Genomic DNA, 27,567 nt, shown 5'->3' with positions numbered 1-27,567 from the left:
GAAAAAGCCAACCGGATGAAGAGGGAGTGTGTGTCTCCGTCACTGCCTCCAGCACCACTGAATGCAGGAATCTGTCGAGCCGCCACTGCACGGCTCCTGAGAGGTGCTGACCAGGAGAGGAGACATCACCGCGTCCATCGTGTTCGGCTGAGTCCTCCTGATAACCCCCGGGACCCATCTCACCCCCTCTCTCCTGTGTCATTTTCCTTCCTCATCTTATTCCTCCCTCTGTCCTAGCTTTCTTTTTTCACCTTCTGTCTAATAAGAAACTGGCATAACGGCCAGTCCAGCATTTATCAATGTGACACTGTAGGGACCTGTAAGGGAAGCTATAGGAAGGGGCCAGAGCCCTTGCTGGGATCCATCAGCACAGCAACGTTAAAGTAAATGGAGCTATGTCCATTTACACCAGCTGAGGATCTGGCCCAATAACTTCAACTGCCCAATTTGGATGGAAGTTTGCAAGGTCTTGGAAAAGCCAGAGGACTTTTCAGCGGATAAGCTGCAAGTGAAAAGTAATAGAAACAAAGAAGATTTTCTTTTTCTTTCTTTCTTTCTTTCTTTCTTTCTTTCTTTCTTTCTTTCTTTCTTTCTTTCTTTCTTTCTTTCTTTCTTTCTTTCAGTTTTGTCTTGTTTTGTCTTAAAAAGAACCAGACTTCAGCTTTAATTAACATTAGCAGCCCAAGAGTTATTGTCTGTAACTAACTTTTTCTCTTTTCCCTCCGGAACAACATTTATTACAATCCAAATTCAGCATTTCCCAGACTTTGGAAAACTTAGCCCCCCCCACCTTCCGTTCCAGGAAAAGGAAATCACTGGTGTCCCTCCTCTGTAATGAAATGAAATGAAATGAAATGATATTTTAAATCATGTCCTTACACTTTTATTTTAAGGAATGATTTCTATTCAGGATTGGATATTAAATATCTTTGTCATAGTATCAGCGCCTTCCAGTCACACACTTTGATGAGCAATGAACTAGTTAACATTTAAGTAGAATCACTGGCATCCGAGTTAGCAACCATTGAAATGAAAGGGGCAGGTCACACTTCAGCACTATAGTTTCAGGCTCGCTACAGACTCCGGCAGACATCGCTGCACTGCTCACATCAGTAAGGTTTTCTTCTCAAGAATAATACTGACTTTTTCAAAAATGAAAATAAAATGGGAGAGAAATTGAGAGAGAACTGCCTGGCCCCCCACACCAGGCTCGACCTTCACCCCTCCGAAAGCAGAGGGTCACCCCACATGGAACTAAAGGGCGCTCCAACAAGGACCTGTCCATGTATTTGTACAAACTTGTGTAAAGGGAAAGGTCCTTGTTTATAACAAAGGAACTTTTTCAAATCAAAGGTTTGCTTAACTCTCTGTGGCCAATGCTTTAGGTGTGTCTCCTCCCTGTGTGTTTTATATAAGGTTAAATGGTTTTATTAACGGTGCTTGTTACATGGAATCATAAGCCCCAACTTGCTGCAAAACCGCAAACCACAAGTGACCATTTAATATCGTAACAGCATGCTAGAGTTTTAAAAACCTTAACCTGGCTGAACCCGGACTCCCGCCACTAGTACACAGAACAGGTGTACCCGCTCAGTCCATCATCCTCGAGATACCGTGTACCCTGTCACTCCCACACACTGGACACGGGGTATATCCTGTCACTTTTACACTCCTGAGACAGTATATCCCACGTCAGCTACACACTCGAGACATGATATAGCCCATCACTGCTACACACTTGAGACACTGTGCAGCCCATCACTGATGTATCCTGGCACTCCTGTGCATACAAAACATGCTGCGTCCTCTCACCTGCACACACTTGAGACATGGCTAATTCCCTAACTCCAGCCGCAGCGGTGGCGTATCCTGGCGCTCCCACACGCTCAAAGAACTTGTGCGGCTCATCAGTCCCACAGCCGCTAGAAGGGTGCATCTCCTGCCTCCCGCAGGCCTAGCATGAGGGGACGTCTACTTGGTCCCATGTCTCGGGGGCTTGAGAAATGCTAGTCCCATGTTTCCATGGCATGGGACATCTTGTAACAGCCACGCACTGGAGAGGTGGGATCCGCATAAGCCCCGTGGACAGGAGGGGGCAGGGATCTTGCCTTACATCTGGGGATTCCTCATTTCACATACACCTCCCAGCAGGACACTGCTTACACGCAGCCATGGCTGCCTGGGGCCCAGTGCCCTTCGTTACTCTCCAGAGGCCCATCTTCACCGCATGGGAGCCCAAGACCTTCAGAGGGAGCCCAAGGAGCCTGAGTCACATTCCAGTGGCCTAGGGAGGCATTTAGCAAGGATCCTCCCTGGCTACCGCGAAAGGGCCCAGAGATCCCCCAGGGTGGCTAGAGTGCTCGGCTTGGGCCACACGGACCGCGTGGATGGATGCGCGAGGAGCCCTCTTGGGCCCGGACCCCATGCAGAGGACCAACGCCTGCTGCTGGGCCCCGGCAGAGGCCCGTGGTTTGGGAGCTGAAGGGCCGGGAGCCAAGGCCTAGCTCTGCGGGGTGGGGTGAGTTAGACAGTAATTGCGCCCGTTCCCAGCAGTGCGTGGAGTCATCCCTGCCTGAGGCCTGGCTCTGGGGCTCAGCCCCGGCTCGCGAGGTCGCGCTGAGGGGAGTGGCACGTGGGGCACTGGCTCTGTGTGCGCAGGGTGGTGCTGGCGGGTGCCTCTCACAGGGAGCCTTTTGCTCATTTGTTGAAGTCTGTATGTTGGGTGCTGGGGGTGGGGTGGGGGGAAGGAAAGGGGGGTGTTTCCAGGTCCTAGTACCCTGCTCCTCGGGCAGGGACTGCCTCAGTCAGCACCTGTGTCGAGTCTCTGCTGCCCACACAGCCTTGACCTCGGCCAGGCCCCTCGGCTAGCACTTGCTGCCATGCCTCTCTTGGAAGGAGCAACAGCCACCACCAGTCCCTGCAGGGTCCTTTCCCACCAGCCTCTCGCCAGTGGGAATTACAGCAGCTCCCGCAGACGGGACCCAGTGCAAACAGCAGAGGAATCAGATATCATGTCCCAGGTGGCTCTCTGGTGGGCTGAGCACCATCGCATGCACGCAGCCAGCAGACGCCGCGCTGCTCCCGCCTATCGCCCGGGCCAAGACCCAGCCCCACATGCTCACAAGCAGAGTCAGGCTCCCCAACGTCCTGACACTGGCAAAAGAATCGTGAGATTTTCAAGGGTGGGGATTTGCCTTCTCATATTGCTCCTTAGACCACATTTGTGTCAAGTTTTCCAGCTTTTCTCTCCAATCAGGGCTAAACGTTAGGGCTGCCACATGATTTAAAAAAATAATCGCAATTAATCACGAGATTAAAAAAAATAGCGGCGACTAATTACGGTTTTAATGGCTCTGTTAAACAATAACAGAATACCAATTTCAATGTATTATAAATATTTTTTGGATGCTTTTCTACATTTTCACCTATATTGATTTCAATTACATCACAGAATACAAAATGTACAGTGTTCGCTTTACATTATTATCCTTTATTACAAAGCTCTGCACTGTAAGAAGATAAACAAAAGAAATGGTATTTTCAATTCACCTCATACAAGTAGTGCATTTATTGTGAAAGTGCAACTTACAAACATAGAATTATTATTATTTGACATAACTGCACTCAAAAAGAAAACAATGTAAAACTTTAGCACCTATGAGTTGAAACATGAAGGGGCATATGAATGTTTAGCATATCTGGCACGTAAATACCTTGCAACGCCGGCTACAACAGTGCCATGTGAACGTCTGTTCTCACCTGCAGGTGCCATTGTAAATAAGAAGCAGGCAGCGTTATCTCCTGTAAATGTAAAGAAACTTATTTGCCTTAGCGATTGGCTGAACAAGAAGTAGGACTGAGTGGACTTGTCTGAGGCGAATTGAAAAATATTATTTCTTTTGTTGATCTTTTTTACAGTGCAAATATTTGTGACAAAAAATAACATAAAGTGAGCAGTGTACACTTTGTATTCTGTGCTGTAATTGAAATCAACATATTTGAAAAGGTAGGAAAAACATCCACAAATATTTATAATACATTTAAATTGGTATTCTATTACTGTTTAACAGTGCGATTAAAACTGCGGTTAATCACAACTATTTTTTTAAATCTAGTTAATTTGTTTTGTGCTAATCGCATGCATGAACTGCGATTAATTGACAGCCCTTTTTAAAAATGAAAGCTGAGCTTCCCAAATATTCACATGACTCCAGGCGCTGGGGCGTTGAGAAAAAGACCAAATCTCAGGAAACGCTTGATAAAATCATGGGTGCTGGCGACAGTGAAGACCCCAGAAGGGAATCAGAGGAACCCCCAGCATGGCTGCTATCGCTGAACCCCTCCCCGACTTCCCAGGCTGTTGGGTTGAGCCTATCTGGAGGGCTAGGGTTGGGGTTCTGCACTGGGGAATGGTGTGCGCTCTTCTAAAGTGGTAACAGCAGGTGAGGGCCATGCAGCTTCTGGATGGAGCAGGTCCACGGCTCTAGAGAGTGGGTGACAGGTAACAGCCCTTTGGCTTGGGAGGTTGCTCTCAAGATCTTGCCTGGGGAGGGAGATCCCTGACTGACTCTACGGTTCCTGAAGCTGAGAGCTCCGATGAGCAAACTTCCCTCTGTCCTCCCACCAAGTGCAGCTCGGTCCCTGCGCATTTCCCTGGTCAGCCTGGCAGGATGCTCATCCCCTCCCCTGGCCCTGGCTGCGGTTCCCAGTCTCCTGTCTGGCGCAGCCGCTCAGGTTCTGAGCTGTCATGGTTAAGATGTTGGTTTGTGTGAATGAGACTGCTCAGCTAACTGTGGCCTAGAAGAAAGATGTCCCGTGGCCAAGTCACCTGTGATCAAAGCAAGGTTTCGATTTCAAAAGGCTCCCCAGGCCTCGGCGCTGGGGCAGGAGGAGCGGTCAGAGAGCAGGAAAGGCATGACAGCAGCATGGTGGCCCCGGACGCTCTGATCTCTGACCCCTGGCTCCCCAGGGGCTCGCTCTGCACATTGCTCCCTGGCGCAGGGAAGACTCGCAAGGGCGGTTTCCTTGCATCAAGCGTCTCAACGGATGGGTTATTTTCACGGCTCCAATCTGAGAATTTACAGCTTTTCTTGAAATTGTGCCCGAACACCTGCCTCGCCGCCCGGCCGGGGGCCTGGCTGCAGGAGTGCTGCTGCTCACCTTGCAGCATTCGAATCGCTCTCCTGGGGCGGCAGTGGGGACTGGAGCCCATCAGCGGCTCCCACCCTGGCAGCTGGCTCCCCTTTGTACATGTATCACACCGGACAGTTCTCCTCCCAAATCAACATTGGCAGACACAAACACCAAGGATAAAATCAAGGCAGGGCCCCAGCGGCTCCCCCCCCGTTTCCCAAAGGGCTGGCTAGGCCGGGCTTTCTGAAACAGAGACACTGCCCCCCTCCCCATCCTGTTGTGGGGAGGGCACATCCCTCTGGAGAGGAGCTGAGCTCTCGCTGGACACTCCCCTGGGATGTCATGTCGTGTTTGCTTCTGCAGGGCAGAGAAAGACCACCGCTCCCCATCCACAGCCCAGGATCACTGCCATGAGCCTGGCTCAGAGCATCATGCAGGAGCCAAGGAGGGGGAGAGGGGAACAAAATGGAATCGCAGTCCCGGTTCTCAGGAGGGAAATGTTAGCAACAGAAAGGCCATCCCAGCCCAGGCCCACGGCAGCAAGCGGCTGCCCCTAGGGCTGATTTTATCCTTGGGCGTCAAAGGAACCAAAATGGAGAGAAGCAACAGAAAGATCAACATCGACCCCATCCCGACATTCCAAACCAAGGAACCGAAGCAAAGAGCATCCACAAAACCAAAGCCAAGGGGCCAAAGAAAAGAAGGAAAGTGTCACTCACTCACTGGCTTGTCTGTGTGTTTAGTGCGAGTGTCAGTCGCGGATATGAAGGTACAAGCGAGCGAACGGGGCTGGGGCTTTCAATGTTTTTAGTCATAACGTTTTATACAAGTTCGAGAAGAAGCCTCATGAGTCAAGCCGGTCACTCTCTGGTCTCTGTCCCGCCATCCCTCTGTTCGTCCGTCCGTCCGTCCAGGGCACGAGAGAAAATCTGTTGGGTTGAGTGGGGTTTGTGGTCTGGTTTCCATTTCCATCTGGGTTTGTTGGCTCCATTTCTCTTCTCTCCGCCCTAGATGAAATACTCCTTTTTGTCGTCGCCGCTGGCCTGGCCTCCCTCTGCATTGATGATGGCAGTGTCAGCATCTGGGGCGTCGTCGGATCCCTTAGCCTCATGTGTCAGGTAGGTGCCTGGGCAGGGAGAGAGTTCCCGTCATTGTGTGCCTATTTTGGTTTAAGCTGGCTGCTGGGTTCGCGCTGGGCTTGCACCACCTGGGGGAATGACCGTGGGGCAGACAGAGCTCAAGGGGGATTCTGGGCTGGAGCTTAGAGCTGGAGCTGGCTGGGAAATGGAATTTCCACCCTGCTGAAAACGTTCCCGTGGGTGCGAGCTGAGTAGAAACCTCGCCATTTTCCCTGGGCAGAAATGCCCCAAATCTGCTTTGGGAGAACTGAACTGGGGGTTTGCAGCTGGCTGGGGCCCACCCGGAAGGCTCTTGTCTATGTCACCTGCCCTGCAGGCGGGCGGCCAGCAACGCTGGCCTTTCAGTCTTCTCACAAAAAATTGCAATTTTGCAAAAAAAAAAAGGGCATCAGAAAATGGTTTCAGCGGGCAATTCCCAGCCAGCTCCACTCCTGGCACCCGCGCTGAGTGCTCTGCGTCCAGGTGCAGCCTGGAGCGTGGGGGCAAGGCCAAGAGGCAGGTCTGAGCCTGTGTTATCTCCATCCCCTCAGCGTGCACCTTACTCCTGCCAGCTCCTTCCAGGCTGAAACAAGCTCACTCATCAACCACGAGTTGAGCAGAGTGTAGGACCTCCGGGCAGGGTCCATGATTGCCTCTGTCTGTGCAGCACCCAGCCCGTCCTGCCTGGGACTCTGGGAGCTCCAGCCATGCAATGAATGACAACCAAGGGGTTGGGAGCGGGTGAGGTGACAGCCAGCTGGACCAGGACAGCCCCGAACCAGAGGGTGTAGGCCGACGGAAAGCAAAGAAGCCTCCACCCCATATGAATTTCAAAGACCTTCTGGCTCCTCAGTATGTGAGTGGTACCGACTCCGACCCCCTTACGCTGGTTGGGGGGGCTGAACCTAGATACAAAGGAGCCAGAGGGGGTGGTAGTTTCCAACATACACATCATCTCTGAAGCTGGCCCTGGTGTCATAAGACTGGCCATACTGGGAGAGCAATGGTCCTGCTAGCCCAGTGTCCTGTCTTCTGACAGGGGCTGGTGTCAGAAGCTTCAGAGGGAATGAAGAGACCAGGGCAATTATCGAGTAATCCATCTCCTGTCGTCCAGTCCCAGCTTCTGACAGCCAGAAGTTTAGGGACACCCAGAGCATGGGGCTGCATCCTGGCCATCTTGGCTAATAGCCATTGAAGGACCTATCCTCCATAAACATATTTAATTCATTTTTTAACCCAGTTATACTTTTGACCTTCACAACATCCACTGGCAATGAGTTCCACCGGTTGACTGTGCGTTGTGTGAAGAAGTACTTCCTTTCATTTGTTTTAAACCTGCTGCCTATTCATTTCATTGGGTGACCCCTATTTGTGTTACGTGAAGAGGTAAATAACACTTCCCTATTCACTTTCTCCAGACCAGTCATGATTTATAGATCTCTAGAATACTCCTCCTTAGTCATCTCTGTTCTAAGCTGAACAGTCCTGGTCTTTTTAATCTCTCCTAATATGCAAGTGGTTCCACCCCTGCCCCCCCCCCCTAATAATTTTTGTTGCCATTTCTGTACCTTTGCCAATTCTAATGGGTTTTTTTTTTTTAGATGGGGCGACCAGAACTGCATGCGGTATTCAAAGTGTGGGCATACCATGGATTTATATAGTGGCATTATGATATTTTCTGTGTTATTATCGATCCCTCTCCTCATGGTTCCTGACAATCTGTGAGCTGGAGGGTCAGTGGCAGTGCCAGGCCGCGGCAGGCTCCGGCAGAGCAGAGGATGGAGAGCGCTAAACGGAGTGATCAGGAATGGACCGAAGGCCACTGGAAAGAGAGACCTGGCTGCCTTCTCTCTCCCATCTGGGAGGGGTCCCTGGGAGATGAGAGGCCAGCCCGTGAGCTGAGCTGTAGGCAGTGGTGAGGGGCTCAGACAGGTCTTACCTTTGTGCCTGATTAGGTAGTGTGCCAGGACGATGAGCAAACTGAGCAGCAGAAAGACAATGACTGCAACCACTCCACCGATCAGAGCGTGGTACGTGCCAGAGGTGGAAGACATCGGGCTGGCATCTATCCATGTGGCAGTGCAGGGGGGGGAGAGAAAGAGAGAGAGAGACGGGTGTTTACAGGTCCTGCTGAAGTCCTCCGGGGTACAGAGAGACTTTCTCAGCACCACAGCTGGGGCGTTGCACTGCGTCTGCCTGGCCTGGCTCCATGTGACCCTTGGGGTGACAAGGGCACACCCCAGCACAGCACAGCTTTCCCCAGGGCCATATCCCTTGCACAAGCGGCCAGGCCCTAACAGCTGGGAGTGAAATAATACCAGTGGGAGAGAGAAGTGGAGAGGCAGAAAGGGGCTGCCACCAGAGATGGGAAATGCAATGGACGAAGAGAGGGGCTGCAGCGGTGATAGGAAATGTGATGGATGCAGAGAGGAGCTGCAGCAGTGATAGGAAATGTGATGGGCGCAGAGAGGGGCTGCCACCAGAGATGGGAAATGCAATGGACCAGAGAGGGGCTGCAGCGGTGATGGGAAACACAATGGACCAGAGAGGGGCTGCAGCGGAGATGGGAAATGCGATGGATGCAGAGAGGGGCTGCAGCGGTGATGGGAAATGCGATGGATGCAGAGAGGGGCTGCAGCGGTGATGGGAAATGCGATGGGCGCAGAGAGGGGCTGCGACCAGATTTGGGAAATGCAATGGACCAGAGAGGGGCTGCAGCGGTGATGGGAAACACAATGGACCAGAGAGGGGCTGCAGCGGAGATGGGAAATGCGATGGATGCAGAGAGGGGCTGCAGCGGTGATGGGAAATGCGATGGACGCAGAGAGGGGCTGCCACCAGAGATGGGAAATGCAATGGACGAAGAGAGGAGCGGCAGCAGTGATGGGAAATGCGATGGACGCAGAGAGGGGCTGAAGTGGAGATGGGAAATGCGATGGACGCAGAGAGGGGCTGAAGTGGAGAAAGCTCTTGCCCCAGTGCAGTGGAGCTGGAGACAGATGGAAGAGGAGGAAGCTGAGAGGGGTGTGGAGAGAGAAGCTAGAGCGGGTCCAAGGGAGACTTTAAATCAGGAGAGTAATTTGGTGCTGGCTTCTGCGATGAACCGGAACTGGGATGTGTGTGAGCATGGGCCGGAGTCTGGAGAGCTGGGACTGGGCAAGAGGTGAAAGCCCACCCCACCCCCCATCTATCCTCACCCCATCCCTGACCCCTCTCCTCCCCTGCCCACCCCCGCCCTGTTCTGGAGTACCATGAGCACTCTTGAAATTGAGTAACAACTAGCATGGGCTAGTGCCAGGCACAGAGTGACCGATCCCTGCCCTTCCCAGCCCTGCAGCATCCCTGCTATTCCAGTCTTGGGCTCCTGCTCACTCTGTGGTGCCCCTCAACCCCGACCCGACTGCCCCAGCCCCCTGCTCTGTCGTCGCCCCAGCCCTCACTCTGCCAGCCTCCTCTTTGGGAAGCCTTTGAAACAGCCCAGCCGGTGCGACTCGCTCCGTGGGGAAGCTGCCAGGCCAGGCAGGTGGTGTCGCACTCGTCTGAACGGAAGGAGCCAGTTTCGGTTGGCCCGGCTCACACTGGCCCCTCTGTTCAATCCCTCCTGCATCTTGCCAGCCACGGCAGTGCAGATCTGAGGGAGACGGCCACACGGCGTGCAGGACGTGCACGGCTCACGAAGGAAAGCTCAGGCTCTGACCGGCCCGGCTCTCCCAACGCAGCAATGTGGGGGGCAGCACCCCAGCTCTCATGCCAGCCCCTGCGTCGGCCGCTTGACACAACAGAGCAACCTCCAGGTCCCTTCTCACAGCGCCCCAGCCCCAGCCTACGCATCCGCCACCCAAAGGCGGCGGGGGGAAGAACAGTGTCTCATGTCCGTGCCAGGGCTGACGGTGTCTCATTCCTGTGGCTAGGGAGAAGAACGGTGTCTTATGTCTGTGCTAGGAGGGATGGTGTCTTGTGTCCATGCTGGGGGGATGGGGACAGCGTCTTGTGTCTGGGCATGACGCTATTCCGTGTGTCTGTGCGGGGGGTGGGAGAAGGGGTCTCGTGTCGGTGCCAGGGTGATGCTGCTTCTGGTGTCTGCATCTGGGGGGGGGGGGGGGGGAAGGGGAAAGGACGATGTCTGGTGTCATTCCTGGGAGCGGGAGTCGTGTCAGGAGTCGGGGCCTGTCTGGGGGACAATGTCTGCCATCTACGCTGGGACTGCAGGGGCAAATTTTCATTCACTTTTAGTGGCTTCATCCCAAAAGTGCTGGCTCAGCAATCGGAAGGGCCACGGAAGGGCCACAGAAAGGCTGAGAGAGGGAGGGGGGAATCTGCATGGGGCGAGTTTGGAATGGAGAAGAACAAAAGAGAGGACGGCAGAGGGCTATAAATAGAGGAATGGGGCAGGGAGCCAGCTGGGCCCTGAGCCCCCCAGCCCCTTAACACAACAAGGGGCATTCACAATGAAAAGGCAACACTTCAAACAGACAAAAGGCACTTTTTGCAATGTGGAATTAACCTGCGGAACTCCCTGCCACAAGACAGCAAATAGCTTAGTACAGTTAGTACATTGATTAGACGTGTCAGTGCATGAAAGCAGTGGCGCTCGCTACATACACATGTTAAGGGCTCATGCTGTAGGGGAGAGAGAGATGGTTCCCCAGCTGGGACCCGAAGGTGCATGACGGGGGTTTTCTGCAATCTCCATAGCCTCTGCCAGCAATTCCTGCAGAGGCAGCACACAGCTGGAGACCACAGCTGCGTGTTAGCATGGGGAGGAACAGCACTGGGCTAGAAGGGCCAACAAGTAGGCGGGCTATCACAGTAGACGGACCACTGGCCTCTTTGGCTACCACAATCCTCCTTGCCACTGTCTGAGACCTTTTACTCTCATGGGTCCTGGCTTTGCAGTGCGACCTGGTGAGGCGGCTGTAGAATCTGGATAGTCCAAAGAGGAAGCCAGGTGCCAGGAAGAATCCCCCGATGGTACTAACCGGGGCTGGCAGTAATCCCTCTGTTGCAGCCACAGCCCTTGTCCCTCTGGGCTTGGCAGCCATCCTCCTGCTATCTCTTGCAGAGCTGCCCACCGGGCACGGGAGCAGAGAATCCATAAAGAAATAGAAAAGGAGCTTACGTGCCTTGGACAGCGACTGGAGTGAAGGATGAAGCAGTAGCCATGGTAACATGAGTGGTGGACTGGGAAGGGCCTGACGAAGGGGCTGGAGTGGAGTGAACATGTGGGGTGGGGAGCTGGGAAAAATCTGGGGAGGACAACAAAAAAGAGGGAGACAAATCAACCCTGAGAGATGACAGCAATGGGGCGAGAGACTCCTCGATGGAAGCGATGTCTGGAGGTCTCTGCCAACAACCTCCTAACGCACACCCCTCTGCTACCTCAGCCCTGGGCTCCCCCCACCCCAGCTCTGCTGGTGCCACTCAGCCCTGACCTGCAACCCCAGCCCTGAGTTCTTCTCCTGCCTCAACTCTGCCGGCATCCCTCAGACCCAGTCCGCAACCACTGCTGTCCCAGGTTCGGATGCAGATTGCGAGCTCTTCCCAGCAGAGCGTGTGTTCGTTCAGTGCCAGCACAAGGGTCCTGATCCTGGGAGCCATCACAATACAGACAAGGTCTAGCAGAGCCCCAATATCCCAGGGCAGAGGGCGGGAGGGGGAGAAGGGCGTGTCCCCCACCTTTGTTTAGCTCCACCCCTCCTTCAGTACAGGCTCCTCCCAACCTCAGCCCCTTCTGATTTGACCTCTTCTCCCTCTTGGCTTCCCGGGTGAGGGGAGGCAGCCCCTGCCCTCTGCTGCTCCGTGCCTCTGTCACATTCATTGCCATTTCCACGTGGAGACTCATCCCCTCTCCTTGCTCTGCTCCTGCTGCCCACATGGACCAGCCCTTTCCTCTCCCCTGTGCCCTTCCACTTCCTCTTGCTGCCTTAGCTGGCTCTGGCAACGACCACGGGAAAGTTGAGCGCCATAGAGCCGGCACTTGGCGCTCCTCCCCTTCGGCCTGCACCCGCCCTCTAGTGCCCCTATTCAGCCTCCCGCATCCTCCACCGGTCCTCCCCGTGCATCCCCACCAGAGCCCTGCCTCCCTCCATCTTGGCTCCAAGCCATTCAGGCAGTATAACCTGGTAGGCTCCTGCCTAGGAGTCATGGGTATAATGAGTTATGGTAGTTCTCAGCCTGTCTCTGTGGGTGAGCTCCTGCCTAGCAGCCCTGTGCAGAATTTTCCAGGCATCAATTTTTATTTCACTGCAGCTTCCAGGCATGCCCTTGTCCGGCTCTCAGTGTAATGCCGGAGTGTCCCCTTCAGGCTCGCTATGCTGGGTGGTTTTGTGACAATGGGGCCAACAAATTGACCTGAATTGTGAGCTCAACTGTAAAAAGGCTGTAAAAGTTGATAAGAGGTTCCAATAACCCACAACGACACACACGCTGACAAGGAAAGGTACAAAAGGGAGCCAAAATGGCTGAGTTAGTTTAAACAAAACAGCCCTGCTGATATCATTCCAGGGCTGTGCTGAAATCACACTGTTAAGAACAGGAGATGTGGAGCTGGAAGTTAATGAGCCAAAACTGGTATGTCAGAAATTAGGCCAAAATAAGGGGAGGAGCTATTCTGCCCATCGCTGCCTTTTTGGGTCCTTAAAAGGAAGAGATTTTGTGGGGAAGGAAAGAACAAAAAGAACAGGCAGAAAGGACAGAGCTGCTGGAGCGAGCTTCCCCATCATGGTTGCCACATTCAACGTTTCCTGGGCCTCCGGGCCTTCTTCAGCCTGATCCTGAGAGGTATCTTGACTGTACTGGGCCAGAGAGAAGGACCCAGACACATCGCCACCCTACCAGCTCCAGCTGAAACCCACACACCACTTGGGATGACACCACCATCTTCGATGCCATCTAGGACAGGGGTTCTCATCGTTTGTGGACCCATTTGTAAATGGACCCACTGTAAGCGGACAGGACCCATTTGTAAACATTTGTGGCCTGTCGCGGCCCAGTAAATAGTCTGGGGATGGAGGCTTACCATACGTCCAGGTTTTCCTGGACCTGACCTCTTTTTTGGTCATCTGATCTCCGTCTGGGCGGGTTTTTGAAATAGGAACAAACGTCCATGATTTTTCCTTGCTCGTCCTTTTTCCTTGCCTTCTGGAGGGCGGCAGCTGCTGGCCGGGTGCCCAGCTCTGAAGGCAGCACCGCCACTCTGCAGCAGTGCAGAAGTAAGGTGGCATGGTATGGTATTGCCATAGGAACTGTACCCCACCCTTCCCCTTCAGCTTCCTTTCCCCCGGCAGTTACCTTAGGGGTAACCGTAAGCCCTGGGGGATTTTGGTTGGCTCCTGCACCGGGGGAGAGGATTGGGTCCTGCCCGGCACTCACCCTACAGCAGCAGCTCCTACAGCTCCTGTGCTGTGGGGTTGGCTGGGCTTGGCTCTCCGCTCCAGGTGTTGCAACCTCCGGGGTTGCAGCATCGCTCAGGTTTGGCTCCGACTGGACCAAACGTCTGTGAGCGGAGTTGTGACCCGGCTCATGGGGTGGCAGGGCCACTCGCTTACATCTGGCCTACCCAGACTCCTGTCATCACGACGGCTGGGCCAGAGGCTGCAGGGCCGGGAGCAGGGAGGTGAGAGCAGCCAGCCCTGCGGGACAGGACACACAGGAGCTGCTACACGACCCTTTGAAACTTTCTGGCCACCCAGTTTTGGGTCCCGCTCCACTGGTTGAGAGACCCTGCTCTTAGAGACTGTCAAACAACACGCTGGGTGGAGGGGTTCCTTCTAAAAACGCTCTCCAGCTGAAGGAAAAGGAACAAGGGACGCCGTTACAGCGACAGCCTGACTTAATACTTTACGTTGCACGGATTTCAACTGTTCTCCCTTCTTCTCTGTATTTTCAGTAGCAGGTTAAAGGGATGTTTAATGGTGTGTTTGCCCTGGGACTAGGCAGGCTCAGATCTTTGGATGCCAACCCCCGGGCCTTGTTTAACACTGTTAGTGTTAGACAGTGACTTAGCTACGTTAACACCTCGGGCTCATTTCTTCTATCTAAATTAATACACCAGTGGGCAGGACTCCTCTGGGCAGGGCAAGGGGCCATGGCAAATGTGTCTTTAGGATCTGAGTGTGGACACAAAAGAAAGGGATTGGAAAGGGCAAAACCAGAGCAAAACTTCTCCCTCTCCCCCGATGCTGCTCCCCAAGGCATGTGAGCAGCTGATACACTGACCATGTTTCTGTCTCACGGCACAGACTCCACTCCTGCTTCCCTCCAGCTGTGTGTCCAGTTCTCACCTGCAGAGCACCTGGTGTGGCCACTCACACCGGTGAACGGCGGGTGCCCTGTGCGAACGGGACTGGCTGTGGTGTACAGGAGGCACAGGGTGCTGGCAGGGAGGGTCGGGACAGCTGGCTCTCGACTGGCTCTGAAGCCCCTGTGATCCGCACTTCATAACCAAGAGGGAGAGGATTGCTCTGCTCAGCTGCAGAGAGGATGAGAATCAAACCGGGACAAGCTCCACTCCACCATTGGGAGCTCTGCTTGCGGTGGTGGGAGGTTACCTCTCCTGGTCTCCGCTAGGAGATCCTTCAGCCAGGCCAGCACCAGTCCAAGTTCCTAGGACTTGAATGACCCAGAAACCGGGGAATCCATTCAGAGAAGAAGCCATCCTAGATCTACTGACACGAAGGAATTGACTGAGACAGAATAAAAGGGAGGCCTGGGACCCATGACCATGGCCTGCCAGAACCCAGCACAAGGGGAAGCAGAGCTCACCACACGCAGCCAGTCAAGGGCATTCAGCATAGAGATGCACATTTAGGGGAATCCAGAAATCTAGCAAGCACAGTCCAATGGAAGAGCACATCAGAGGACACACGGGGCGGTGGGGACTGAGGCGTTCTCAGAGACTCCGATCCCTTGGAGAAGGAACAAGATGTGGCCAGTTAGCTTCAGATGTGGGGAAGTCACTAGCTTTGGAAATGGATGGAGTGCAAAGCAAACGACCCATCCATCAAAAGCCACTAGACTCCAAGAAGGCTCCTAGGGAGAAGAGAAGGGAGAGGGACGAGCTAACTCTGCAAAGGGGTAAGGAGGGACTTTTACAACCAATGTCAGGGGAGAAGACAGAGACAGAAAGTGCAGCAGGGACATGAATCAGCATGAAAGGGGATGAAATCTGATAAGACACTGAGCACCTGTCAGAAATCTCTCTGCACCAAGAAACACATGAAAGACGAAAGGGGACAAATGAGGTGAGGATGCTGCTGATAGAAAACCAGCAAGAGAATCCAAGAAAAATGTGAAGACAGGCAAATGGATGATGTATTAATATCAAGAGTTCAGGACAATGTGAATCCCAGGGTAGCAAAGGGACTAGCTTGAATCCCAGGGTAGCACACGGACTTACATGACTTCATAGTAAAGAAAAGTCTTGGAGAATTAGGAAGGTTCTGAAGGGCTGGAAAAAAGCAGTTGTTTTAGAAAAGATCAAGAGCAATCCTGGCATTCCTGTCAGTTCACTCGAACCTTTGCCCCTTGTAAGATGATGGAACATTAAAGCGAAAGATCCATCGATCTGTGCACGCAGGATACTGAGGCTCTGAGCAATAAGCAGCACTGGGATTTGACTGAGAATGAAGGAGAAGAGACCAACTGGATTGTGCTTTTTTGGTTAGAATTCCAAAGCAGGCAGCAGAGGAGGAGATGGCACTGGAGCTGCCATGCAGCTGGGGTTTGGTTTCCTGGCACACGGAACCTCTGCTCACAGGATTCACTCAGATTGACTTGGGAGCTGCTGAAAACTGGCTGAAGAATTGCAAATTCACAGAAATGGACCAGGAGGGGAGGACTGTGCTGGGAACCACAAAGATGGCTGGATGGCTGCATGGGAGGTCAGAGAAAGAAGCAGATTCCAGAAGTGCTCAGTCAGCACATAGAACCAGGGCCACATTTCTAAAGAGCTAAGCGTGCTGGGTGCATGTGGGGTGCCCAGCTCCTGACAGTCCCGCCCTGGGTATCACAGAGGGAGCGGCTGTGTACCAAGCACTTTCAAACATCTGTCCATGCTCTCTTGAAAACCAGGCCACGCTCCTCTGGGCGGGGGCCACACAGCTGTGAAATTCACCAACAGCCCCGCATGGGGAGGAGCAGCAAACACCAGAGAGGACACAGAAAGGATCCCAAAGGAGATTAGCGTGATCAGCATCAGAACACTGAACAGAATGCGGCTCTGGTCCATATGCAGAGAACATGAACTAATTAGACATAGGAAGGGACGAGCAGCACTGATGTCTTGGAAATGCAGCAGGTTTAAAAACCACAAGAGCCCGAATACCCATGGGCAGAGAATCCAGCAGGACATGGACAGCCGGTTAGACAGGAGCTGCTAACATGCAGGGCAGGAACAGAAGCGTCACACCCTGGGACCTCTGGGACCGGGCTCAGCTCCGGACAGCTCAGTATCAGAAAGAAACAAAATGAAGGAAGCTCAGAGAAACCATCTGGGGCTGGGGAGACTCAGTTAGGGGAAAAGATTAAGGGCCGGAGTTTCCCAAGTGCTCAGCACCCAGTAGCCCGTTATTCTTCATGGGGCTGGCCCCCCTCTGTTCTCAGGGGGAGCTGTGGGGATTTGGGCTCTTTTGAAAATCTGGCCCTAAAAACAGCCCAATCCAGCCAGCGTGGCTAATGGCCATCTGTTCTGGGAAGTGTGTGTGTGTGTGGGGGGGGGAGGAGGGGAGCTCAGCCTGTGACCATCCGCAGGGTGTTAACAGCCAGAAGGGAGAGGGGATCCCACCCAGGGTGCAGCTGGGTGCCATGGACTGCCATGCCTAGGCTCCAGCTAGCCCCTGGTCCGCAGGCATTCATTTGGCTGGCTGCTCTCTGCCCATCTCGCCATCCACGGGCGGGTAGCCGTGCAGCCCAGTCCCCTCCCTGCCCCAGCTCAGCCTCATCTCTTGCCCTCAAAGCAGCAGAGGAGATACCGGCTGAACTCAGCCCAGGCTGCGTGGCTCCCTCCCCGCTCAGCTCCCCACAAGCTGCACTCTCCTCCTCTTGCAGCTGGAAGTAACAGCCAGCACCTCCCGCAGGGCTCTGGAGAGGCAATCGGTCTGCTCCTGCTCTGCTGGGGGGAGGAGGAGGAGCCAGCGGGGAGCAAATGAACAGGAGGGAAGGATGGAGGAGAGAAGAGAGGGAGTGAGCAAATGAGCGTGGTGAGGAGTGACCCAGACAGAGAGAGGGGAGCGGAGAGTGGCAGAGAAATGCCAGAGAAGGAAGAAAAGAGGAACAGGGTGGAGGAGGCGGCGGCGGCGGCAGCTTTACGGAGCCCAGGCCAAAGAAGAGGCTGCAGGAGCCCGGAGGCAATCTCCCTGAGGCTCAGCATCTGCACCGGCCGGGTCCATTACAGGGGCAGGGCCCACTCCCCTCGGACGCCCCAGAGCACTTCCAAACAGCATCTTCCACAGTGTGGTGGTGCTCCCAATGCACTGGGGCTCTCCGGCCCAGCGTGCTCCCAATGCACCGGGGCTCTCCGGCCCAGCGTGCTCCCAATGCACCGGGGCTCTCCGGCCCAGCGTGCTCCCAATGCACCGGGGCTCTCCGGCAGGGGGGTTCCCAATGCACGGGGGCTCTCCGGCAGGGGACGTGCTGCAGAAACACGGGCACAAAAGAAGGGGTGGCTCTGCCAGCAGGGGACGAGTCACGGGGAGGGACAGCTCCACCTGCACTTGGCAGCCCAGGATTGCGGGAGCCGAGCGCCAAGGAGAGGTCCTGGCGTGTGTCCCCGGAGAGGCGAGGAGGCAGGCAGGCGCTCCCCGCTCTCTCTGGTGCCCACCCGTGCTTACCATTGATGTCCAGGTTGTACTTAGCTATGACGCTGCCCATGGTGTTGGTGGCCCTGCAGATGTAGGTGCCGCTGTCGCTCTTGTTGACGAACTGGAAGGTGAGGATGCGGCTGGGGTTCATCTGCAGGGGGAGATCACTGCCTTCCTTCGTCCACAGGAACTCCTGGGGGCTAAGAGGAGGGGGTTAATGAGAGGGAAGGGGCGCTGCCCCGAGGGGCACGCACTGGGGCTGGCACTGCTCTTGCAGCAGCAGGTGCTGGTTCAGGGGTCAGCCCCACTGGGAATTAATGACAGCAGCTTCCACTTCCCTGGGGAGCGTCTCTCAAGGGCCCCGAGGCCGCTGCGGACTGTGACGCAGGCCTGACTGCACCCCCAGCGAACTGGCCCCAGCGGCAGCGCGTCTGGGGCAGGCCCCAGCAGGTGTTACCAGTGCACAGCAGCGCTGCAGCCTCCGTTGTCGCACTGGGGGCACTGCACACTGCCCCGCAGGAGGGGACGGGAGCGAGAGAGCGGCTGGGGGAAGGGGGGGGCAGCTTACATTGGATTGCCCTGGACTTCACACTGAAGCTGCAGCTCCTGCCCCTCCTGGGCATAGGTGGGGATCGGCTGGATCACTGCCGTTGGCTTAACTGGAGGGAGGGAAAACAGAGAAAGGTAGAAATCAAAAGCCTGGAGCAGGTTCTGTGCCGCCTCCCCCACGCTACAGATGAACGTCCCTCCCCAAAATCTGCAGAGTGCGCCTCTCTGCACACCCGCAGCGTGCCCCTCCCTCCATACACCTGCAGTGTGCCCCTCCCTCCGCACACCCGCAGCGTGCCCCTCCCTCCATACACCCGCAGCGTGCCCCTCCCTCCATACACCCGCAGTGTGCCCCTCCCTCCGCACACCTGCAGCGTGCCCCTCCCTCCGCACACCTGACACATGCCCTCTCTCCGTACACTCTCAGCCTGCCCCTTTTTCTGCACACTTGCCGCGTGCCCCTTCCCTCCATACACCCACACAGTTCTCTAGCTTTGGTCTGTGAGTGTGTCGGGGTGGTTAGTGGGGGGTTAGCAGTGGGCTGTGTGTGTGCGAGTAGGGTGTGGCTAGCGGGGCTGTGCGCGCGCGCAGGGGGGTTAGAAGTGGGCTCTGTGTGCGTCGGGGTTTTTAGCGGTGGGCTGTGCGTGTGCTGGGTGATTAGTGGTGGGTTGTGCGTGCGCACAGGGCTGAGTGTGTGTAGGGGATGCTAAGCGGTGTGCTATACTTTCAACGGGGTGGTTAGTGGTGGGCTGTATGTGTAGGGAGGTAGTTAGTGGTGTGCTGTGTGTGCGTCAGGGTTGTTAGTGGTGGCCTGTGTCTATGTGCGTAGGGGGAGTGGCTAGTGGTGGGCTGTGTCCCTAAGGGGTGGTTAGCAGTGGGCTGCGTGTGCACCTGGTTGTTAGCGGTGGATGGTGTGTGCGTAAGGGGAGTGGTTAGTGGTGGGATGTGTGTACATAGTGTTTGGTTAGTGGTCCGTGGCCCGTTGCCTACCACCCTCCACCCCGCCCGCGGCCGGCCCGCACGTACAGTAGACCTGCAGTTTCTGGCTGGTGGATCTCTCCAAGTTCTGCAGGGACTCGTGCACCACTGTGCAGGTCACCTCCACGTCATTGTCCTCTTTGGTGACGGGGAACGCAATGCGGCTGGTGACGGTGAAAGTTTTCCCATTGGCATCTTCCATCACCTCGGGGGCCTCGCCTTTGGGGGGGGCAAAGGGACGGGCGCCATGAGGGTGGGGCCTGCACGGGGCACGGCCACCCACCGCTCTCAGCGGGCACGGGAGCGACTGCAGCTCACCCGCAGAGCCCTTCGGCCCCTCTCCCGCCTGCCGTGCTGGCCAGCCCCAGTCTGGCCCGTGTCTAACTGGTTCCTACTCCCGCCTCTCGACCCCCAGGGCACAGCGGTTACCAGCCTTCCTTCGCCGTGGCACGGAGCCTCCCCTGGGCCTGGTACGAGAGGGAGTGACTGGGAGCGCCTGACCTGGCGCTTCAGGACCGCTCGCTGTGTTGCCTCCATCCCCCGTGTCATCCAACAGCCCCTCTGCACCGGCCCTGCTCTCCCTGGTGGGCCCCACGTGGCCAGGTCACCCGGGGCTGTCCCCACATCTCCCACGTGCCGAGTGCTGGCCCCTGGCTTAGGGCCCAGGGCGGGTCATTACCCCTGGGTGCAGCACATGGCCATGGGCACCTCGAGTCCCTGCTGTGACACGGGGGCCAGGTCCCTCTAGGGCGCCTCAGTTTCCCCCGGCCTTCTTCATTACCCAACTGGGCTTTGTGCCCCTGCCCTGCTCCCCCTTGCACAGCAGACTCAGGATGCAGCCCCGTGCCCGCAGGACACGGTGCCGCCCACTGCTGCCCCGGGGCCGTGTGTTCCACTCGTTTTCAGTCTGTCTGTCTCAGAGCTGGGCGGTGCTTTACCCGTCTTCCCACACTGGGTCCTGGGGACGAGGGGGGGGCAGCTCCCCTGCAGGCTCGGCCCCAGGGAAAGATCTTCGCTACGGTGCCACCCACCTGCAGTGGCCGAGAAGGCCCCGTCTGAGGCTCTGGGCTGGGGCAGCCTCAGCGTTTTACTGAACAAGGCCAGGTTCTCCCCTCCTGTCGTGTCCCAAGCTGCAAGGTTAAGGCCTTGACATTGCTCCACCAGAGCTGGGCTCCCAGTGTGCCCCGGGGGTCTGCAGCCAGCACCTACCCTGCAGCTCCTTGTTGCCTTTCTTCCAGCGCAGCTGGGCAGCTGGCTTGCTGCCAGAGGATCTGCAGGTCAGCCGGGCCATGTCTGTCTCTCGGATGGGCAGGTTGTAGCCAGAGATCTGAGGGTTCTGGGGGATTCCTGGGGCAGACGGCAAGAAACACAGAACTGACTCGTCCCTCCAAACCTCTGAGCTGCCCTCCTGACGGCTCCCAAGCACGGGAAGGGGCAGACACGTGGGCAGGGGCAGACATACGGACACACGCAGACACATGGGCAGAGACATACAGACACATGCAGACACATGTACAGGCAAACAGGCAGGTGCAGGAACACGGACATATACAGGCACATGGACACGGACAAACACACAGACACGTGGACAAACAGATATACAGACACATGCAGACACACAGACACATGCAGACACACGGACAGGCACACAGACACATGTATAAACGAACATGTTCAGACACATGGACACGTGCAGACACACGCCCAGACACACGGGCAGGCACAGACACACAGACACGCGCAGACACACGCACAAACACACCGACACATGCAGACACACACGCACAAACGGGAAAGCGCAGACACACGCACAGGCACACGTAGACACACGGGCACACAGGGGTGTTCACACACCCAGCCACAGACACACACAGATGGGCTTGGCCACATGGCCACGTCCAGACATGGAGCCCCGGCTGGGTGCTCTGCCGCTGGCTGCAGAGGGGCTGGGGCTGTGAGAAGAATCCAGGCCCTGCAGTTCGGAGGGGAGCCCATGAGAGGCCCCAGGGGCTGGGGTCAGGCCTCTGGCCTCCAAGAGCCGGGGCACCCACCCCTCAATGACAGCAGGGGAGCCCAGCCTGTCCTGGCACCAGGAGCTGGGGGGGGGGTCGTTGTGTAGGCTGCTGCCAGGCCAGGGTCACACTCACTGGGCCCTGTGCCCAAGCAGGCGACACCAGCCAGGGCGCTGGGCAGGTTCCCCAGGGGGAAGGGAGTGCCACGCCCTCACCCAGCACGGTGACGAGGGCCTTGGCCGTCCGCACGGGCATGGTGAAGATGGAGCAGGTGTATTCGCCCTCGTCCGCCAGCACCACGTTGCTGATGTTGATGGTCAGCTCGTTGGGCGTGGACTTCACCAGCTGGATCCTGTTATCCCGGAGCGCTGGGGCCAGAGCGAGAGGCATTAGCGAGGCGGGCACGACGGCCGGGGGCCGCGAGCGAGCAGGGCATGCTTCAACCCAGCAGCACGTCCTTCTGCCTGAGGGGCGCTGCTTCCCCTCGCCTCCTCTCCGAGGCACTGTGTCCCCTCAGCTTCCCCCCCGGGGCACTGCTTCTCCTCGCCCCCTCCCCGGGACACTGCTTCCCCTCAGCCTTGTGGGGCACTGCTCCGCCCTCCCGTGGGGCACTGTTCCCTCTCACCCCACCCCTCATGCAGGGGGAAAGGCTGCGGCATGCTCTCTGGTGCCTGTTCCCCTCACACCCACTCTAGCCCGGGCCCCAGGGAGAGGTGATCAGGCCCCCCGCAGGCCCAGCTGGGGCTGCCCCGGGCGGTACCTCGCTTCTCCCCGAAGTAGAGCGTCTGCTGGGCTGGGTTGGACCATTGCAGTGAGGAGTCGTCGGGATCCTCCACCTTGCACTTGAGCACCACGGTGCCGCCCGCCACCACCGTCTCGTCGGCTGTCGTGGGCTGGCTCTCTGGGGGCAAACAGGGAGATGTCAGCCCAGGCTGGGCACCACCTTTCCTCCAGCGCCCCGGGAGCCTTCCTGTGTGCCTGGTCCGGGGCCCCATCCCTTCCCTGTGTGTGCTGGGCTGAAGGAGAAGGGCGGCCTCTGGCCAGATGGGAGCGTGACCCCGACCGCAGGCTGACCCCGTGGCATGTCCGTGCCCTGGACTCCGGAGACACATTCCAGCCTCCCACTCCCTGGGGTCACGGCCCGGAGTTCTCGTCCTGCCTCTGCTGCAGGCGGCTCCACTCCCACTGGCTGCACAAAGACGCCTTTCTCCTCTTGCGTCCAGCTCACCCCGCCGCACCCCACCCCCCGCTAGCAGCTGCTGGGTGCTCTGCCAGGGCCCCGTGCCCACAGCAGGGCAGCACACGGGGCATGTGGGCTGGGCACAGAGTCAGCACTTGGCTGATTGCAGGCAGCATCTGACACTGCCCCTTCCCCGGGGACGGGTGCGGCCTTCTGCCTATGAGGCACCCTGAGCGGGATCTGAGCCTGAGCCTGCCACACCCACCGTGAAGGTCAGAACCGGAGAGGGCAGCTCGGACTGTGACCTATAAGCTCACCAGTCACAGCCTGGCGCAGTGCGAATGCCCCGCCCACCAGTCACAGCCTGGCGCAGTGCGAATGCCCCGCCCACCAGTCACAGCCTGGCGCAGTGCGAATGCCCCGCCCACCAGTCACAGCCTGGCGCAGTGCGAATGCCCCGCCCACCAAGTACAGCCTGGCGCAGTGCAAATGCCCCCCACCAGCCCAGTGCGACCAGTCACAGTCTGGTGCAGTGCAAATGCCCCGCCCACCAGGGACAGCCTGGCGCAGTGCAAATGCCCCGCCCACCAGGGACAGCCTGGCGCAGTGCGAATGCCCCGCCCATCAAGTACAGCCTGGCGCAGTGCGAATGCCCCGCCCTCTGGGGAGAGGGTGGACCCGCAGGATTTGTCCCCCACTCCAGGAGGAAGAGAGGGATGCAATGAACACAATAATGATAAAAAAAAGTAATCAACGCAAGAGGTGGGGGTGGCTCAGCCCAAGAGGGAGGAAACCGGGGGTTAGGGTGGCTGAGTCCATGAAAGCGGGGGAGGGCTGGCTCAGCCCATCGGGGTTGGGGAGGCTGAACCCCGGGGGAGCTTCTGGCTACCCTGGAGCATCAGGGTCGATGGCCCCTTCTTGGGGGGTGGGGAAGGGCGTGTCAACCCAAAGCAAAGGGAAGGGAATGGGGGATCCCAGAAACCCCCCCACGCCCATGTTCTTTCCCCATCAGTCCCAGATGGGGAGCAGGAGCCAGGTGTTGGGCTGAATATCTAAGGAGGAAGTTCCATGGCTACCCTCTCCGCTCAGGGTGCCTCCTGGCTCCCTCCCTGCCCCGCCCCGGCTGGTGATTCTGGAGGCTGCTGCAGGGAGCGGAGCCAGCAGCCAGCTCAGCAGTGGGCTGAGGCAGACTCCGGGCATGTGACAGCGCTTTCCCGGCCACGGGTCCCACGCAGGGCAGCAAAGCAGCCGGAGAGGCCAGACCAGTCCACGAGAACTGATCCACGCTGGGCAGGGGGCCGGGCATTCCCTCTGCCCCTGTCACAAAGCGCAGGGGGAGGGAGGGACTCACAGGGAGTGTCAGCTGCCCCCTCCTTCATGTGCGACTGTTAGTGGGGTGGGTCTATGCGGAAGCATTTCATAGACGTGTGAGCGTTAGCAGGGGTGTGCGCGTGTGAGCATGTGTGTGTCCATGTAAAGTGTGTATGTATGTATGCGCATGTGTAAGTGTGGGTGGTCTGTGCATGTATCAGTGTTTTGTTGTGTGTGTGTGTGTGTGTGTGTGTGTCAGAGTGTGTTATGGGCTGGGTGAAAACTTGTCATGGGTTGAGTTAAAATCCGTTGAGAGTGGCTGTGCACGAACCTTTCAAGAGCTAGTGGTGAGGGGATGGTGTTGAAAGCAGCGTGGTGGTACTTGTGGGGCAGAGGGGCTGGGAGTGACATGTGCGGCCAGGGGACAAGGGCCATGTGAAAAGCCCAGTCTTGGGGTGGGTTGTGCAGCCCAAGTTCTTTGGGTCCCCATTTCAGAGCTGGTGAAGAGGAAGAGTTTGAGGACATCTCCCAGGGAACAAGGATGCTCTCGACAGAGGACAGAGGGGAAAGAGCCTGACTGCCCACAGTTCAGACTGTTAGGAAAGTCCCATCACCTACTGGCAGAAGCTAAAAGAGGAGCTAGGAAGGCTTACTGCTCTGGGCATCACAGTGCATGTAGAAGAACCAAAGGAGTAAGTACGCTTGTTGGTCATTATAGAAAAAAAAAAGATGGAATCCTTTGCTTATGTATAGATCCAAAAGATGTTCAACACCTGAGGTGCTGCACCAGAAAACACAACACATTTTTGATTGTCTAGGTTACTCAGGTTACACAGATGAGGCTTTTATCTGGGAAAACCAGTGTAAGAGAATGAGCAGAGCCTCCAGGCAGCTTTGGGGAGACCCAGAGCTGCTGGGCTAAAGGTAAACAAACAAAAATGTAAATTCCTTGCATGGGCAATAACATACCTGGGAAAGAATTTCAGTCAACAAGGGGTACAGGTCGATCACAAGAAGGTTGAAGCCATCACTAATGTGTGTGCCCCAGAAGACAAGGAGGGGGTCAAAGGTTCAACTATAGAAGGAAATCTGTGCCAAATTAGCTGCCTGAGCCAGGAACCTGAGAGCACAACTGTGCGGAAATGTGCAATGGACCTGGGGTGCAAATCTGAATAACAAGTTTGAGAAATAGTTACTTAAAGAGGTCCCAGCCCTGAGGCACTATTGATAGTATGCACAAACTAAGCTGTCCATGGACACCTCCAATATCATCGTCAGCATCATCGTGACAAATCCTAAAGGAATGAGAAATGCTCAGGGGGAGAGAAAACTCCATAATGGGGGATTTCAACTCTCCCCATATTGACTGGGTACATGTCACCTCAGGACAGGATGCAGAGATACAATTTCTAGACAATATTAATGACTACTTCTTGGAGCAGCCAGTCCTGGAACCCACAAGGGGAGAGACAAATTATTGATTTAGTCCTAAGTAGTGCATAGGATCTGGTCCAAGGAATGAATACAGCTGACCCGCTCGGTAATAATGACCATAGTGTAATTAAATTTAACGACCTTGTAGGGGGGGAAATACCAAAGAAACCCACCACATTAGCATTTAGCTTCAAAAAGGGGAACGAACACAACCGAGGAAGCTAGTTAAAGAAAAATTAAAAGGAACAGTCACAGGAGTGAAATGCCTGCAACCTGCAGGGGAATTTTTAAAGGCTCAAAACCACATATGATTTTTTTTAAAAGTAAGAGATCCAAAAAATGTCACCATGACTAAGCAGAGGAATAAAAGTGGCAGTTAGAAGCAAAAAAGCATCATTTACAAACTGGAAGTCAAATCCTAGAGAGGAAAATAGAAAGGAGCATAAACTCTGACAAGTCAAGTGAAGTATAATCAGGTAAGCCAAGAAAGAATTTGAAGCGCAAATTGCAAAAGACACAAAAACTAATAGCAAAAATTGTTTTCAGTACATCTGAAGTATGAAGCCTGCCAAACAATCACTGGGGCTATTGGAAGATCAAGATGCTAAAGCAGCACTCAGGAAAGACAAGGCCATTGCAGGGAAACTAAATGAATTCATGGCATCGGTCTTCACTGCAGAGGATATGGGGGAGACTGGAACACCCAAGCCATTCTTTTTAGGTGTTAAATCTGAGCAACTATCCCAAATTGAGGTGTGAGGAGGTTTTGGAACGAACTGATTAATTAAATAGTAAGAAGTCACCAGGACCAGATGGTATTTACCCAAGAGTTCTGAAGGAACTCAAATATGAAATTTCAGAAGTACTAACCATGGTATATAACTTATCATTTAAATCTGCTTCTGTACTCGATGACTGGAGAATAGCTAATGTAACAGTGGATTTTTAAAAAGCCTCCGGAGGTGATCCTGGCAATTGCAGGCCAGTAAGCCTAACTTCAGTACCAGACAAATTGGTTGAAACTGCAGTAAACAGAATTATCTGATATATAGATGAATATGATGTGTTGGGGAAAAGTCAACATGCCTTTTCTAAAGGGAAATCATGCCTCACCAATCTATTAGAATTCTTTGAAGGGATCAACAAGCATGTGGACACAGGCGATCCAGTTGATATAGTGCAGTGTTTCTCAACCTTTTTGATACCAGGGGCTGGCTTGCTGCCTTTTTAAACTGCGTCAGGGAGATCTCAGGGACCGGCACCGGTCCACGGACTGGTTGTTGAGAAACACTGATATAGTGTACTTGGACTTCCAGAAAGTATTTGACAAGATCACACAACAAGTAAGCAGTCATGGGATAAGATGGAAGGACCTCTCATGGATCAGTAACCGGTTAAAAGACAGAAAACAAAGGGTAGGAATAAATGGTCAGTTTTCACAATGGAAAGAGGTAAATAGTAGGGTCGCTCAAGGATCTGTACTGCAGTCTGTCCTATTAAACATATTCACAAATAATCAGAAAAACGGGGGTGAACAGTGAGATTCAAAATTTGCAGATGATACAGAATTAGGCAAAACAGTTGAGTCCAAAGCTGACTGCAAGGAGTTACAAGGGGATCTCACTAAACTGGGTGACTGGGCATCAAAATGGCAGATGAAATTCAATGTTGATAAACGCAAAATAAAACACATTAGCAAAAATAATCCCAGCTACACATACAGAATGATGGGGTCTAAATGATCTGTTACCACTCCAGAAAGAGATCTTGGAGTCATCATGGAGAGTTCTCTGAAAATATCCACTCAATGTGCAGCGACAGTCAGAAAAGCTAACAGAATGTTAGGAACCATTAGGAAAGGAATATATAATAAGGCAGCAAAACTCATAATGCCACTATATAAATCCATGGTATGCCCACACCTTGAATACTGCATGCAGTTCTGGTCGCCCCATCTCAAAAAAGATATATTAGAAATAGAAAAAGTAGAGAAAAGGGCAACAAAAATTAGTGGGATGAAACAGCTTCCATATGCGGAGAGATTAAAAAGACTG

The 27,567-nt window shown here is 55.0% G+C and overlaps 1 protein-coding gene across 2 annotated transcripts in view; it reads right to left on the bottom strand.

Annotated features, from left to right (window-relative positions):
- Positions 1-3,469: 3,469 nt before the first annotated feature.
- Positions 3,470-27,567, bottom strand: part of CADM3 (cell adhesion molecule 3) — a 72,330-nt gene continuing 48,232 nt past the window's right edge. The window contains exons 2-10 of one of the 2 annotated variants that reach the window (XM_067542939.1): positions 22,349-22,489; positions 21,804-21,956; positions 20,786-20,923; positions 19,625-19,795; positions 18,618-18,708; positions 18,080-18,249; positions 11,375-11,497; positions 8,191-8,316; positions 3,470-6,259 (exon numbers count right to left, since the gene is read on the bottom strand). In XM_067542939.1, the coding sequence (XP_067399040.1) occupies positions 6,141-6,259; positions 8,191-8,316; positions 11,375-11,497; positions 18,080-18,249; positions 18,618-18,708; positions 19,625-19,795; positions 20,786-20,923; positions 21,804-21,956; positions 22,349-22,489 (1,232 nt within the window). In that variant the 3' untranslated portion in view covers positions 3,470-6,140. The remainder of the gene's footprint in view (positions 6,260-8,190; positions 8,317-11,374; positions 11,498-18,079; positions 18,250-18,617; positions 18,709-19,624; positions 19,796-20,785; positions 20,924-21,803; positions 21,957-22,348; positions 22,490-27,567) is intronic. The other variant, XM_067542940.1, reaches the window with a different exon arrangement.

This window comes from Emydura macquarii, unplaced genomic scaffold (assembly GCF_026122565.2).
Source record: "Emydura macquarii macquarii isolate MOO-44397 ecotype Brisbane River unplaced genomic scaffold, CSIRO-AGI_Emac_v2 contig_746, whole genome shotgun sequence".
Taxonomy (NCBI): Eukaryota; Metazoa; Chordata; order Testudines; family Chelidae; genus Emydura; species Emydura macquarii.
Note: the sequence above shows the minus strand (reverse complement) of the source record. Positions and strands in the feature narration are given on the sequence as shown.